The following is a 14,706-nucleotide window of genomic DNA, read 5'->3' on the forward strand; positions in this document are numbered from 1 at the left end:
GGTGTCACTAAAGAAGATGGAGGAAGGTTCTCTCAAGATGTTGAGAAAGTTGGGGAGGTTTTTAGTCTGGTGGACCTGAGATGTCTTTGGAAAGGTTTGGGATGGGAAGGGAAGGTTGGATCAGAGCAGAGGAAGCAGAGAGTAGCTACATTGGGGAATCAAAGCTACAGGGAAACATACATCCCCTAGTTTCACTGGCTTTGGGCTTCTCAAAAGAATTGGTCCCTTGAGCTTCCTGGTGGATGGTGGTTTGGCAGCCTGGACACTGAGCATGGAGTTTGCTACTACTCTTGGCACAGAGTTGGCATGTATTTGTTGAATAAGTGAACAAATGGCACGTGAAGTTTCTAAATGCCGCTTCCTCTTCATCACTGGAAAACATTAGTGTCCTGATCACCTCTGTATTTTATGCTCTGATAAATATGGAATTTATCAAAGTACCTCTAGCTGCTTCTGTCAGCATCACTGGGTGGGATGCAGTGAAAAGATTTCTTTAGGTTAGGGAATCAGGCAGTGTATTGGCTTATAGACTTAAGTCATAGGATCTTTCTGCCGAATGGATTAACATGCGTTTTTCAGTTTTGTTTTCTGCTGTGGGTCTGTAAAACCAATTGGTTCGATTGGTGCAACCACTTGCGATCTCCGAGCTTGAGAGAGCTGAATGAGACCCAAGGAAGTTTGCCGGGGTCAGAGGGCAGCATGTGGAGGGTGGGGCAAGGCTGGGGAAGGAAGAGGGCCCTGAGCACATGGGGCATTGAGGCCATGTAAACAGCTGTGGGAGTAATTGTGGGGTTTTAAGCAGGAGCAGGATTAGAGTTTTAGAAGGATCCCCTGGCTCCAGGCTGCTTGGGAAAGGTCCTCCTTCGTGGAGCCCAGTGAGGAGAGGTAAGTGCTTTTGACAAAACACCTGGGAAAGGCAAACCTCTTTCTGGAAGGAATGAACCTGATAATGGGATTTAAAACACTTGGCCCCAGGGTAAAGGAGATATTTTGGGAACTACAGCTGCTTATATTATTTTTAATCCAAAAGGTAGGGGGAGAAAAACTCTTCCTTTTTTTAAAGTGCTCTAGTTAATTTAAATTATGGAGGAAAAAATTTAGAGTAAGAGACAAAGTATGGGGGTGCCTCGGTGGCTCAGTGGGTTGAGGCCTCTGCCTTCGGCTCAGGTCATGATCTCAGGGTCCTGGGATCGAGCCCCACATCGGGCTCTCTGCTCAGTGGGGAGCCTGCTTCCTCCTCTCTCTCTCTGCCTGCCTCTGCCTACTTGTGATCTCTGTCAAATAAATAAATAAAAATCTTAAAGAAAAAAATAAGGGACAAAATGGTATTCAGGAAGCATTTTGGAACTAGACAACAGAGCCCCAGCCAGAGCTTTGTGCCTTCAGACGTTGACCATACAGTCACGACAGAGGGGTCCATCGCACCAGCATGGTGGAGTGTGGGGCCTGTTGGGAAAGCCACAAAGTAGGGAGCCCCAGATCTTGGAAGAGGAGCAGGGCCGTGGAAAAGGACAAGGCTGTTCCAACCAGCTCAACATGGACAAGGAGGAGCCCTGGTCCTGGGCTTTTTCTTGTCTTCCCTAGGAATTGAACAAATCACGAGGAGCTCTCCTTAGGCTGTTTCAATGTCTGAAAACTTTAACCCCTTGACTCTGGATGTCTGTCTATGGGGAAAAAGTACTACAGTACGGGGGCTGCTCAGAGTACCAGATTCAGTGAATTCTGCCGTCAGATTTTCTGTTGGGGAAGTGTGTAAAATTGATATCATAAATGCTGGCAGATTTATGGATGGATGCATGAATGAATTCAGGAATGGAGCATATTATAAGTAGGAGCAACTCAGTTGTAGGCACTGTGCTAGGCACCACGATGAGGCATAAGGAGAGCATAGAGGAAGGACATCTGATTATACTGGGGGGTGGGCAGTCAGGGAGGACTTCCTGGAGGTGGTGACACATGAAGTGACACATGAAATGAGTAGAGGTGTTGTGGGCCAGGTAAAGAGTGGGGAGAAGAAAGGTATCTGGGAAGCAAGACAGCGCTAAGGGCCACATCAGCAGGTGGCTCAGCATGCAAGGGTCAGGGTATTGCTGGGTTTGGCAGGGTCAAAGGTTGTGTGTGGGGGCGTGGCAGCAGGTGAGGCTGGGGACACAGGCAGGCACCAGGTCCTCAAGGAGCCTGTGCTTTAACCAATCACTGTGGTGCCTTCAGAGGAGCACGTGTCCAGTGGCCGTGCTCAGAGTCACACCTGGAAGAGCGCCACCTGTCTGTGATGTGGAGGGTGGATTCAAGGAGGCAGGACTGGAGGCTTTGGAAGCAATTCCGGTGAGAGAAGAAGACTGGGTCTGCCCTAAAGGGAGAGGAGGGGACAGATGTGAGTCAAGGTGGCAGCATGTTCTCAGCCCCTTTTAGCCTGGTTTCCTCTCGTCTTGGCTCTCTGTCTCTAAAGGGTCCCAGAAATTTCCCGATGCCTTGGTCTCTTCTATCTGGATGCAAAGCCTAGCGTTTTAAGAGGGCCAGGTGAGAGAAGTCCCTGAACCCAAAGGAGAAAACCTTTTCTGCAGTGGCCTTCTGGGGACATGCAGGGCTTGCTCACTTAGTGTGTGTAGACTGTCTCTGTGTTCTTACCAGGACGAGTCTGAGCCCCCTTAAGGTACGGCTGTCAGATGGAAGCTGAAAGAACAAGGTCTGGCTGTTGGCATATGTGGCATCAGAAGGACCTAGCACAGTCTCTCTGTTCTTCTCAGAGGACGGTCATGGTGAAACCAGCTGCTGTGAGGCTCCTCAGCGTTCCTCCTTCTTCCCGGTACCCACCCTCTGTACTTGCCTCAAGTCCACGTACACCTGGGGAAGCTTTTTGGGGATTCTGGGCTCAGTGTTCCCCTGGAGCTCTCTGGACTCCAAGCTGCCAGTGCAGGTGGCCCTGGACCCATGCCAGGCCTGGGAGGGTTGCGGGGGGGAGGGCAGGAGTTCTCCGCTTCTCGTCAGTGTGTTGCAATCCGTTGTACTTTGCCTGGATCAATAGGCAGAGTCACGTTGCTGTGTGACAGCGGCATCTCTGAGGTGGCTGCCTTTCAGGTTCCCAAGAAACCCGAGTCCGGGGGAGGTCATTTGTTTCAAGTGGGTGGAGGAGTGGAGGCACTTGGGGTTGGGTGTCTGAAGATGGGTCCAAGGATACCGCTGCCCGGGGCCTTCAAGCCTCACCTGTCAAGGGGGACAGATAATGACAACTGCTCTCCACACAAGGTCTCGTGATGATGCACTAGGTTCGTGCGTGTGTTAGATCCTCGTCGACTCTCCCACGGACTCTGAAGGCTGGGATGGGTCCTCTCCTTTTCCATGTCCCCAGCGCCAAGTATGGCACCCGGCTGACTCCAGTGTTTGTTGACTGAGTGCAAGAACGGGCAGGAAGTACAGGGCACGGGAAAGCCTGAAAAATTCAAAACTACCGTGAACCTGTTCAACCACGAAGAAGGAGATTTCCGCGCGTGCTCCCATATCTACCCGAGTTCAGGTGAAAGTGGAATGGGCGAGCATTTGTGAGGAAATATTTTAAAATGAAAATTAACTGAAGGGATATTGCCCTTCCCACCTTTCCCTTCTCATCACTTCTTGGCAGTGCGTTTGCTGCCGGATACTTTTCCGGGGGAGTCATGAGGAATGATAGGTCATCACTTTCTATGTCCCATCTGTTATTGATACATTTCAGATAAAAGGGCCCTTTCCACCAGGGGAATGTTTGTGTTTACTATTCTTCTGTGTCTACGCTCCAGAAGAGAACTGACTTCGAAGTCAGATTATTCTCATTTTAATCCCGGCTCCCCCACTTTCTGCCCCCTTGACCTCAGGTTAGCCACGTACTCTCTCCAGGTCTCAGTTTCTTTATCTGCAAAGTGGGGATGCGCGGTGGCTATGACCATGCATGTGCCTTGCAGCCCTCCATTGGAGTCCTTACTATTCACCTTCAGCAGATAAGGAAACAGAGAAACTAAGTGGTCAACCAGACAGTGATGGCTTTGGGGCTGAAACTGGTTTTCTCTCCTGGTGCTTTGGAAACTTGGGATTGGCGGATTCTATTCAGACTATGCTCCTGGGGACAGCCTCTTAGCAAACTGGCATCAGGAACTGGTCTGAGAAAGATCTTTGTCAGGCCCAATTCTGCTCAGCCTCAGGAATTCTAGAAGTCCCGGAAACATCCATGATGCCAGTCAGTGAAGGAGGCCCAGCAACAGCTGACCTCTGAGCTCAAGGCTGTCATTGGGCTTCCTCCTAATGTCTTGTCACCTGACACTGTGAAGGATGTTCCCTAAGTAGGCTATCAAACTCCTGAAACTGGGAGGGACTCTGACTTAGCCCCACCAGAGCTTAATGCCTCCTGCTGACTTGGCATTAAATAAATGCTTCTCACTGAGGGTGGTGGGGTTTCGGATGGGCCGTTTGTTTAGAGTCTGAAGGAGTTAACAACAACAACAGAAAACAAACATTTGCTCTATGCCAGGCGCTGTGCCAAGAAATGGAGATCCATCAATCAAAAGACAAGCTTTCAGACTCCCAGGGATTTCCAGGCTTGTGGGGAGACAGGCATGCCGAGTCTGCATGGAGAGTCCAGGATGACTTCACGGAGGAGGCGGCTTTGAGCTGAGACTGAGGAGGGTGGGAGTCTCCCAGGCAAGGGAAGGCGGGGAGGGAGCTGATGGCCAAAGGAACATCCATGGACGGCAGAGGCATGACCAGAGCATTGCTGTGTTGGGGCACCTGCTGTTGAGGGCCTGGCTCTTTCCCACTGAGCACCCCTCACCCACATTGCATGTGTAGTTTCGATGTGCCAAGGTTTCTTCCTTTTATTCTTCATTTAATCAGCGTACTGTGTGCCAGGCACTGTACAAGACACTGGGATACAGAGGTGAGAAGGTAGACCCGGGTCCTACCCTCCGGAAGCTCTAAGTCCAATGACAAGTAAACAGGCTCTATTAACAGCACAGCCCAGTGAGTGTGGACCAGAGAGATGTAACCTAGCAGGGGAGGGGGGGCCTATGAGTTTCCTATTGCTGCTGTAACAGATTGCCATCATCTTAGTAACTTAACGCAATGCATATTTATCATTTTGTGATTCTGGAGGTCAGAAGTTCCAAATCTGTCTCATTGGGCCAAAATTAAGGTGTCAGCAGGGCTGGATCCTTCTGAGCCTCTAGGGGAGAGTCTGTTCCTTGTCTTTTCCAGTTTCTAGGAGCTGATTTCATCCCTTGGCTTGTCACCCCTGCTTCTTTTCTTACATGTTTTCTTTCTCTGACCCTCCTGCCTCTCTTTTGTGATCACGAGGGGCCTACACTGGTAATCTGGGATAATTCCTTATCTCTAGATCCTTAACTTAATCACATTTGCAAAGTTCCTTTTGTGATGTAAGGTAATGTAGGCCAGAGGGCCCAGGGATGAGGATGTGAACATCTTCAGGAGCCATTATTCTGCCCACCACAGAGGGGACAGGGGAAAAGGGGGGGAGGTGCTTCCAGAAGTAGTATTTAACCCCAGCTTTGTCAAAGGTGGGTCCGTGTGGAGGCAGGGGAGGTCACTTAGGAGGCTGCTGGATGGGCCCAGGCAAGCCGTCGTGATGGCCCAGGCAAGCCGTCGTGATGTCCCCCATGAGGTTAGTGATCCTGGGAAGGGTGTGAGGCACAGGGAACTGAGACGTGGGGGGGGGGGGGGGGGGGGGAGGGGTAATGAATGGGAAATGTGGGGGCAAGGTTGAAAGAAACCTAGACAAGCCGTACTTCAGTATCAACAAAGGTTAACAGGAACCTGAAAGTCCTATTTTGCGGGGAAGGACTAGCAAGAATATAATGCCCAGATAATTTAAGATTGACTCTTAAATCTTTCAGGGAGAGATTCCAGACGGTTTTGCATTCAGTGAGTCAAAAGGAAATCTAACATTTTACGATTTTATTTGCTAGAATCATGTCCAATTAAAGGCTGATGTTCTGCTTGGTTTTCAAAGAGAAAAGCTGATTTTGAGGCTGCGGGAAGAAAGGCAGGTATTCGCAGACCTGCATTCCTTGAGGTGGCCACCCTTCTGGCTGGGTGTCCTCAGGGTCATCGGTGCTCTGCACAGGGAGGGGGTGACATTCTGTGCTTTTGTTTGTCTTGAGTTTCCCAAGGCAGAGGGCGAGCAGTCTGCTCTCTTGAGTGGGACTGTTTGCTCCGCTTAGGTAATTATCTAATACCATCCTCTAATACCTTATTTACACAACAGCCAGGCTGCTCTCTGACAGAGGCCATAATAAGCATTTGTGTAATAAAGGTAGAGCAAAATCGAATGCACTGCTGTTCACTGCTGCACAAGACAGATTTCCAAAGTGCGTGATACCGTTGTGTGTGCAACACGACCCTGCTCTTCCGGCCATTCTAGAAAAGCCTCCAGCTTCACAAATTTATTTCCAAGGTAATGAGATTGCCCTTCTAGAGACCAGGGACCTTTGAGAATTCGATGTGTTCTCAAACCGAGGGGAAATTTCTTTTCCAATGGCTTCTTACTGGAGGAAAATAGACACAAAATTTGGTCACCAAAGTCATCGCGTTTTCTGTTGAGAAATGTGCTTAGAATCTATTTTATTATTCTTATATTTTTCTAGGAAACCAAGTTACTTGACATGCAACATCACTCGTTGTTTACTTCCCTCCATCCAGTCCCCTGGTTTTTTTTTTTTTTTTTGTTGTTGTTTTTTTTTGTTGTTGTTGTTTTTCACTTTGGTCCTCTTCTGAAACCCAAACTTTCTTTTAAAGATTATTTATTTATTTATTTGACAGACAGAGATCACAAGTAGGCAGAGAGGCAGGCAGAGAGAGGGAGGGAAGCAGGCTTCCCCCTGAGCAGAGAGCCTGATGTGGGGCTCGATCCCAGGACCCTGAGATTATGACCTGAGCCGAAGGCAGAGGCTTTAACCCGCTGAGCCACCCAGGCGCCCCTGAAACCCAAACTTTCTTTACCGTGTCTGAGTTTTGACTCGTCTGCCTGATAGCAAGCTTGTTCTTCTTCCCTTTGTTTTGTGACCAGGACCGGATGAAAGGGACTCTGAAACTTGCTAGACGTTCATCTCCTCTTTGCTCTTGGTGTCCTCTGTCCTCAGTGGGTGGACAGAGTAGCTGGGCATCCGTTTCCGATTTATTCCCTCTCCAAGTTGCACAGCGTGTCAAATATGATGGTCTGTCCAGCATCTTACACATTGTTTATCCGAGGAAGCTTGAGAGAAGAAACGAATTATAAACCACGGAGACCTGGCTTTCAAAATTGGGTCCTTGTAGAGAAATGTAAGAATGTTGAACTCAGTTACTACTCCTTTTTTGAAACCCCCGAACTCCTGGGGCTCCTTTTCCAAGAAATCAAACAGGCACCTCACCGCTGATCAGATTCCCTCGCTGCCCAGCCTGGTGAACCAGGTTTTCAACCTCCCGTTTGAAAGCTGGCTTGAGAAAGACATCTGTGCTTTGTTTCTGACAAGTTGCGTGTCTTGTATTTATCAACAAACTCTCTGTTTTGTCCCCTGTCCTGTTTCTCAGTGGCCGTTCCGGCAGCAGCGCCCCCCGTGGGCCAGCCCAAGGGTGCCACTAACGGACCCTACGCCACCCCGCGCCTCTCCATCTCCTCCCGAGCCACGGTGGTAGCCAGGATGGAAGGCGCCTCCCAGGGGGGCCTGCAGACTGTCATGAAGTGGAAAACTGTCGTCGCGATCTTCGTGGTTGTGGTGGTCTACCTTGTCACCGGCGGTCTGGTCTTCCGGGCCTTGGAGCAGCCCTTCGAGAGCAGCCAGAAGAACACCATTGCCTTGGAGAAGGCAGAATTCCTGCGGGATCATATCTGCGTGAGCCCACAGGAGCTGGAGACACTGATCCAGGTAAGCGGGGAGGGAGGCAGCCACAGCTGAAGGGACAGCTGCGGTTTTGTCCTTCGAGCTCACTGAGTTTGCCTCTGGTTGAGATGCTCCTGATGGTCATGGTGGGTTAGGGAGGATCTCTCCGGAGAGGTGACATTTGAGCTGGGACCTCAAAGGAGCCAGAGAGTGAGGCATGCAATGATGTGGGGGAAGGGGGCCAGGCATGCCACAGCCTCCATGCAGCGATGTTAGAAGCAGGCTGGGTTTTGCATCATGTGCTTTTGGATAAGGTGGCTGGAGGCAGCAGCAGGCAAAAGGGGTTTGGATTTTCAAATTCAAGGCCACTTCTGTGTGCTGATTAGCTTCCTGGTTCGGAAGTCTGTGTAGGACACTGGGCTAAGAGGGTGCTTTAGAAGGCAAAGAAGGAATTTTTTTTTTTTTTAAAGATTTTATTTATTTATTTGACAGACAGAGATCACAAGTAGGCAGAGAGGCAGGCAGAGAGAGAGGGGGAAGCAGGCTCCCCGCTGAGCAGAGAGCCCGATGCGGGGCTCGATCCCAGGACCCTGAGATCATGACCTGAGCTGAAGGCAGAGGCTTAAACCACTGAGCCACCCAGGCACCCCGCAAAGAAGGAATTTTAAACAAGCAGGGATGTATTAACCTGTCCCCCTGAGAATGGAGTAAAGATCGCCAGAGGGGGGATGGGAGGCTGTTGGTGACTCAGCAGAGCCATTTTGGTGGGTTTATGGGGATGAAATAACAAGGAGAGCAGTAGTAGTAATAATCAGGATTGCTGGTTTGAACACATTGCATCAGGCACTGACTGACAGACCTTGGATATTAAGAAAAAAATATCCATAAACAGATGGAGGCGGAGACCTTTGGGCTAACACTTGACAAGCAGGGCAGTGAAAGCACGGGGGGGCGGTGGTTGGGGGGGTCATGGGAGATGGAGTCATCTTGGGTGGTGTGATGCGAACAGATGAAACAGGAGGCTTCAGAAGCCTGGGAAGGGCAGGGAGCCTCGTCGCAGAGGGCGGAAGGGGAATGGTTGGGAGCCCAGTTGGGGGGGGGGGGCTTCATTGTTCAGTAGATGGAGGATGGCTACCTTGGAGACTGAGGTTTGAGTTCCTGTCCTGCACATGCTCCTGAACCAGGAGGTGTAGGTCCTGCTGGAAGGTGGTGACATATACGGAGGCAAGGGAGATTCATATCTTTCCAGGGACTCTAAAGTTTGCAAGGCAGAAGGACGAGAAAGATGGATCCCATGACTCCTTCTGGTCTAGGATATCTGCATTAAGGTCTAACGGCTATTGTGATCCAGAATTTTGCAGGATTGCAGGACTGACCTGGTTATTTGTATATTTATTTCAAAGTACATTGACAGAGTATGGGAATTATGGGGCTCCTTATGCTCCGGAACTTTCATAGCAATTGTCTTACTTTGAAGAAATTTTGATAATCTGACTTGGCTCTTATAAATAATTAGAAATATACATTTTCCCACCCCTGGGAATAAATATGATTTCATATCTATGATCCTATAATTTTTATTAAAAAAGAAAACTTTAAAATGCAAAAATCTAAGGGCAATATTTCACATTATTCTTTCTTAGATAGCTTTGTCTTTTTCTCCCTCTTTTTATGAGAAAATGGTATCAAATTTGTGATGATGGGGGTAATTGTACCAATCTGTGTCAGATTTAAGAATGTCATGGAAAATGAGGGAAGCAATTCTGGAGTACTTTTTTTTTTTTTTTTGCATTTTTTTTTTATTTGTTTATTTACAGCATAACAGTGTTCATTGTTTTGGCATCACACCCAGTGCTCCATGCAGTACGTGCCCTCCCTATTACCCACCACCTGGTTCCTCAACCTCCCACCCCCCCTGCCCCTTCAAAACCCTCTGGTTGTTTTTCAGAGTCCATAGTCTCTCATGGTTCATCTCCCCTTCCAGTTTCCCTCAACTCCCTCTCCTCTCCATCTCCCCATGTCCTCCATGTTATTTGTTATGCTCCACAAATAAGTGAGACCATATGATACTTGACTCTCTCTGCTTGACTTATTTCGCTCAGCATAATCTCTTCCAGTCCCGTCCATGTTGCTACGAAAGTTGGGTATTCGTCCTTTCTGATGGAGGCATAATACTCCATTGTGTATATGTACCACATCTTCCTTATCCATTCATCCGTTGAAGGGCATCTTGGTTCTTTCCACAGTTTGGCGACCGTAGCCATTGCTGCAATAAACATTGGGGTACAGATGGCCCTTCTTTTCACTACATCTGTATCTTTGGGGTACATACCCAGCAGTGCAATTGCAGGGTCATAGGGAAGCTCTATTCTTAATTTCTTCAGGAATCTCCACACTGTTCTCCAAAGTGGCTGCACTAGCTTGCATTCCCACCAACAGTGTAAGAGGGTTCCCCTTTCTCCACATCCTCTCCAACACACGTTGTTTCCTGTCTTGCTAATTTTGGCTATTCTAACTGGTGTCAGGTGGTATCTCAATGTTGTTTTAATTTGAACCTCCCTGATGGCTAGTGATGATGAACATTTTTTCATGTGTCTGATAGCCATTTGTATGTCTTCGTTGGAGAAGTGTCTGTTCATATCTTCTGCCCATTTTTTGATATGATTATCTGTTTTGTGTGTGTTGAGTTTGAGGAGTTCTTTATAGATCCTGGATATCAACCTTTTGTCTGTACTGTCATTTGCAAATATCTTCTCCTATTCCGTGGGTTGCCTTTTTGTTTTGTTAACTGTTTCCTTTGCTGTGCAGAAGCTTTTGATCTTGATGAAGTCCCAAAAGTTCATTTTTGCTTTTGTTTCCTTGGCCTTTGGGGACATATCTTGAAAGAAGTTGCTGTGGCTGATATCGAAGAGGTTACTGCCTATGTTCTCCTCTAGAATTCTGATGGATTCCTGTCTCATGTTGAGGTCTTTTATCCATTTCGAGTTTATCTTTGTGTACGGTGTAAGAGAATGGTCGAGTTTCATTCTTCTACATATCGCTGTCCAGTTTTCCCAGCACCATTTATTGAAGAGACTGTCTTTTTTCCATTGTATATTTTTTCCTGTTTTGTTGAAGATTATTTCACCATAGAGTTGAGGGTCCATATCTGGGCTCTCCACTCTGTTCCACTGGTCTATGTGTCTGTTTTTATGCCAGTACCATGCTCTCTTGGTGATCACAGCTTTGTAGTAAAGCTTGAAATTGGGTAACGTGATGCTGCCAGTTTTGTTTTGTTTTTCAACATTTCCTTAGCAATTCGGGGTCTCTTCTGATTCCATACAAATTTTAGGATTATTTGCTCCAGCTCTTTGAAAAATACCGGTGGAATTTTGATCGGAATGGCATTAAAAGTATAGATTGCTCTAGGCAGTATAGATATTTTAACAATGTTTATTCTTCCAATCCAAGAGCATGGAACGGTCTTCCATCTTTTTGTGTCTTCTTCAATTTCTTTCGTGAGTGTTCTGTAGTTCCTCGAGTACAGGTCCTTTACCTCTTTGGTTAGGTTTATTCCGAGGTATCTTATGGTTCTTGGTGCTATAGTAAATGGAATCGATTCTCTAATTTCCCTTTCTGTATTTTCATTGTTAGTGTATAAGAAAGCCACTGAGGGGCGCCTGGGTGGCTCAGTGGGTTAAAGCCTCTGCCTTCAGCTCAGGTCATGATCCCAGGGTCCTGGGATCGAGCCCTGCATCGGGCTCTCTGCTCCGCGGGGAGCCTGCTTCCTCCTCTCTCTCTGCCTGCCTCTCTGCCTAGTTGTGATTTCTGTCAAATAAATATAAAAAAAAAAAAAAAAAGAAAGCCACTGATTTCTGTACATTGACTTTGTATCCTGCCACGTTACTGAATTGCTGTATGAGTTCTAGTAGTTTGGGGGTGGACTTTTTGGGGTTTTTCATATAAAGAATCATGTCATCTATGAAGAGAGAGAGTTTGACTTCTTCCTTGCCAATTTGGATACCTTTTATTTCTCTTTGTTGTCTGATTGCCGTTGCTAGGACTTCTAATACTATGTTGAACAAGAGTGGTGAGAGTGGGCATCCTTGTCGTGTTCCTGATCTCAACGGGAAGGCTGCAAGCTTTTTCCCATTGAGGATGATATTTGCTGTGGGTCTTTCATAGATAGATTTTATGAAGTTCAGGAATGTTCCCTCTATCCCTATACTTTGAAGTGTTTTCTTCAGGAACGGATGCTGGATTTTGTCAAATGCTTTTTCTGCATCAATTGAGAGGACCATGTGGTTCTTCTCTCTTCTCTTATTGATTTGTTCTATCACATTGATTGATTTGCGAATGTTGAACCAACCTTGCAACCCAGGGATGAATCCCACCTGGTCATGGTGGATAATCTTTTTAATGTGCTGCTGGATCCTGTTTGCTAGGATCTTGTTAAGAATCTTTGCATCCATATTCATCAGTGATATTGGTCTGAAATTCTACTTTTTGGTAGGGTCTTTGCCTGGTTTGGGGATCAGGGTAATGCTGGCTTCATAAAAAGAGTCTGGAAGTTGTCCTTCTGCTTCAATTTTTTGGAACAGCTTCAGGAGAATTGAGGTTATTTCTTCTTTGAAAGTTTGGTAGAATTCCCCAGGGAATCCGTCAGGTCCTGGGCTCTTGTTTTTTGGGAGGTTTTTGATCACTGCTTCAATCTCGTTACTAGATATCGGTCTATTCAGGTTGTCAATTTCTTCCTGGTTCAATTTTGGGAGTTTGTAGTTTTCCAGGAATGCATCCATTTCATCTAGGTTGCTTAGCTTATTGGCATATAACTGTTGGTAATAATTTCTGATGATTGTTTGTATTTCCTTGGTGTTAGTTGTGATCTCTCCCTTTTCATTCATAATTTTATTAATTTGGGCTTTCTCTCTTTTCTTTTGGATTAGTGTGGCCAATGGTTTATCGATCGTATTGATTCTTTCAAAAAACCAGCTTCTAGTTTCATTGATACGTTCTACTGTATCTCTTGTTTCTACCTCATTGATCTCTGCTCTAATCTTGATTATTTCCCTTCTTGTGTGTGGAGTTGGTTTGATTTGTTGTTGATTCTCCAGTTCTTTAAGGTGTAGAGACAGCTGGTGTATTCTGGATTTTTCAGTTTTTTTTGAGGGAGACTTGGATGGCTATGTATTTCCCCCTTAGAACCGCCTTTGCTGTATCCCATAGGTTTTGGACCGAAGTGTCTTCATTCTCATTGGTTTCCATGAATTGTTTAAGTTCATCTTTGATCTCCTGGTTGATCCAAGCATTCTTAAGCAAGGTGGTCTTTAGCTTCCAGGTATTTGAGTTCCTTCTGAACTTTTCCTTGTGATTGAGTTCCAGTTTCAAAGCATTGTGATCTGAGAATATGCAGGGAATAATATCAGTCTTTTGGTATCGGTTGAGTCCTGCTTTGTGACCCAGTATGTGGTCTATTCTGGAGAAGGTTCCATGTGCACTTGAGAAGAATGAGTATTCTGTTGTTTTAGGGTGGAATGTTCTGTATATGTCTATGAGGTCCATCTGGTCCAATGTGTCATTCAATGCTCTTACTTCTTTATTAATTTTCTGCTTCGATGATCTGTCTATTTCTGAGAGAGGCATATTAAGATCTCCTACTATTATTGTATTCATATCAATATGACTCTTTATCTTGATTAATAGTTTTCTTATGTAATTGGGTGCTCCATATTGGGGGCATAGATATTCACAATTGTTAGATCATCTTGGCGGATGATTCCTTTAAGAATTATGTAGTGTCCTTCTGTATCTCTGACTACAGTCTTTAGTTTAAAATCTAATTTATCTGATATGAGAATGGCTACCCCGGCCTTCTTTTGAGGCCCATTGCCATGAAAGATGCTCCTCCATCCCTTCACTTTCATTCTGGGTGTATCCTTAGGTTCAAAATGGGTCTCTTGTAGACAACATATGGATGGGTCCTGTCGTTTTATCCAATCTGCAACCCTGTGTCTTTTTATGGGCGCATTTAGGCCATTCACATTGAGAGTGGTTATTGAGAGATAGGTTTTTACTGACATCGTGTTACCTTTGAAGTTTTTCTGTCTGTAGATTGTTTCTATATTTCTGTTCAATGATATTCTTAGGATTTTTTCTCTTTTATAGGACCCCCCTTAATATTTCCTGCAGTGTCGGCTTGTTGGTTGCATAGTCTTTTAAGCCTTGCTGGTCTTGGAAACTCTTTATCTCAATTCTGGAGTACTTTTAAGTAAGAATGGAGTTATACGTGTTGTTGTGATATGTGGTGAGATTCTTTCTATTTAGTTGCAATACATAAAATAACTTAAAAAGTCCAAATTGAATCTAGATTCATGCTTGGATTTTTCTTTCCTTAGACAGTGAGGTCTTGAGGAAAAGATTATGTCATATTACCTTCACATCTATGTGTAGCCTATGCATTGTTTTGCATCTAATTATTGCCCGGCAGAGAAATCACTTTGGATTGAGATATCAAACTAAATGTATAACATTGGTGATACCACGAGATATCTGAGATTACTCATGCACTGGTTTATTTGTTTATGTACTTCCATTCTTTGGCTCTCTTCTTCATGAGAGAACTCAGAGCCAGAAGGGACAGGAAGGGAGCATGTAGAGATTCTAATCCTAGTGCTGCCATTAAAACTTGTCCTCTGCTTTGGTCTCAAAAGTTGCTCTGGGAAATGAGGGGTGTGTGTGTGTGTGTGTATGTGTGTATGTGTATGAGTGTGCATATGCATGGGAACACACACACATCTTTCAGATCATTTCTGTAATGATTAAACAATACTACCCTCTATTAGACACGTGTTACAAGCCAGATACCTTACACTCATTATCTCATTTA

General features: G+C 46.0%; 1 protein-coding gene across 6 annotated transcripts in view; it reads left to right on the plus strand.

Annotated features, from left to right (window-relative positions):
* KCNK10 (potassium two pore domain channel subfamily K member 10) overlaps positions 1 to 14,706 on the plus strand; it is a 132,539-nt gene that overhangs the window by 51,877 nt on the left and 65,956 nt on the right. For 3 of the 6 annotated variants that reach the window (XM_046010074.1, XM_046010077.1, XM_046010073.1), the window contains exon 2: positions 7,552 to 7,886. In XM_046010074.1, coding sequence (XP_045866030.1) covers positions 7,552 to 7,886 — 335 coding nt within the window. Of the gene's footprint in view, positions 1 to 794; positions 886 to 2,216; positions 2,326 to 3,405; positions 3,515 to 7,551; positions 7,887 to 14,706 lie in introns of those variants that run through there. The other 3 variants (XM_046010075.1, XM_046010076.1, XM_046010078.1) reach the window with 3 other exon arrangements.

Source organism: Meles meles, chromosome 6 (assembly GCF_922984935.1).
Source record: "Meles meles chromosome 6, mMelMel3.1 paternal haplotype, whole genome shotgun sequence".
Classification (NCBI taxonomy): domain Eukaryota; kingdom Metazoa; phylum Chordata; class Mammalia; order Carnivora; family Mustelidae; genus Meles; species Meles meles.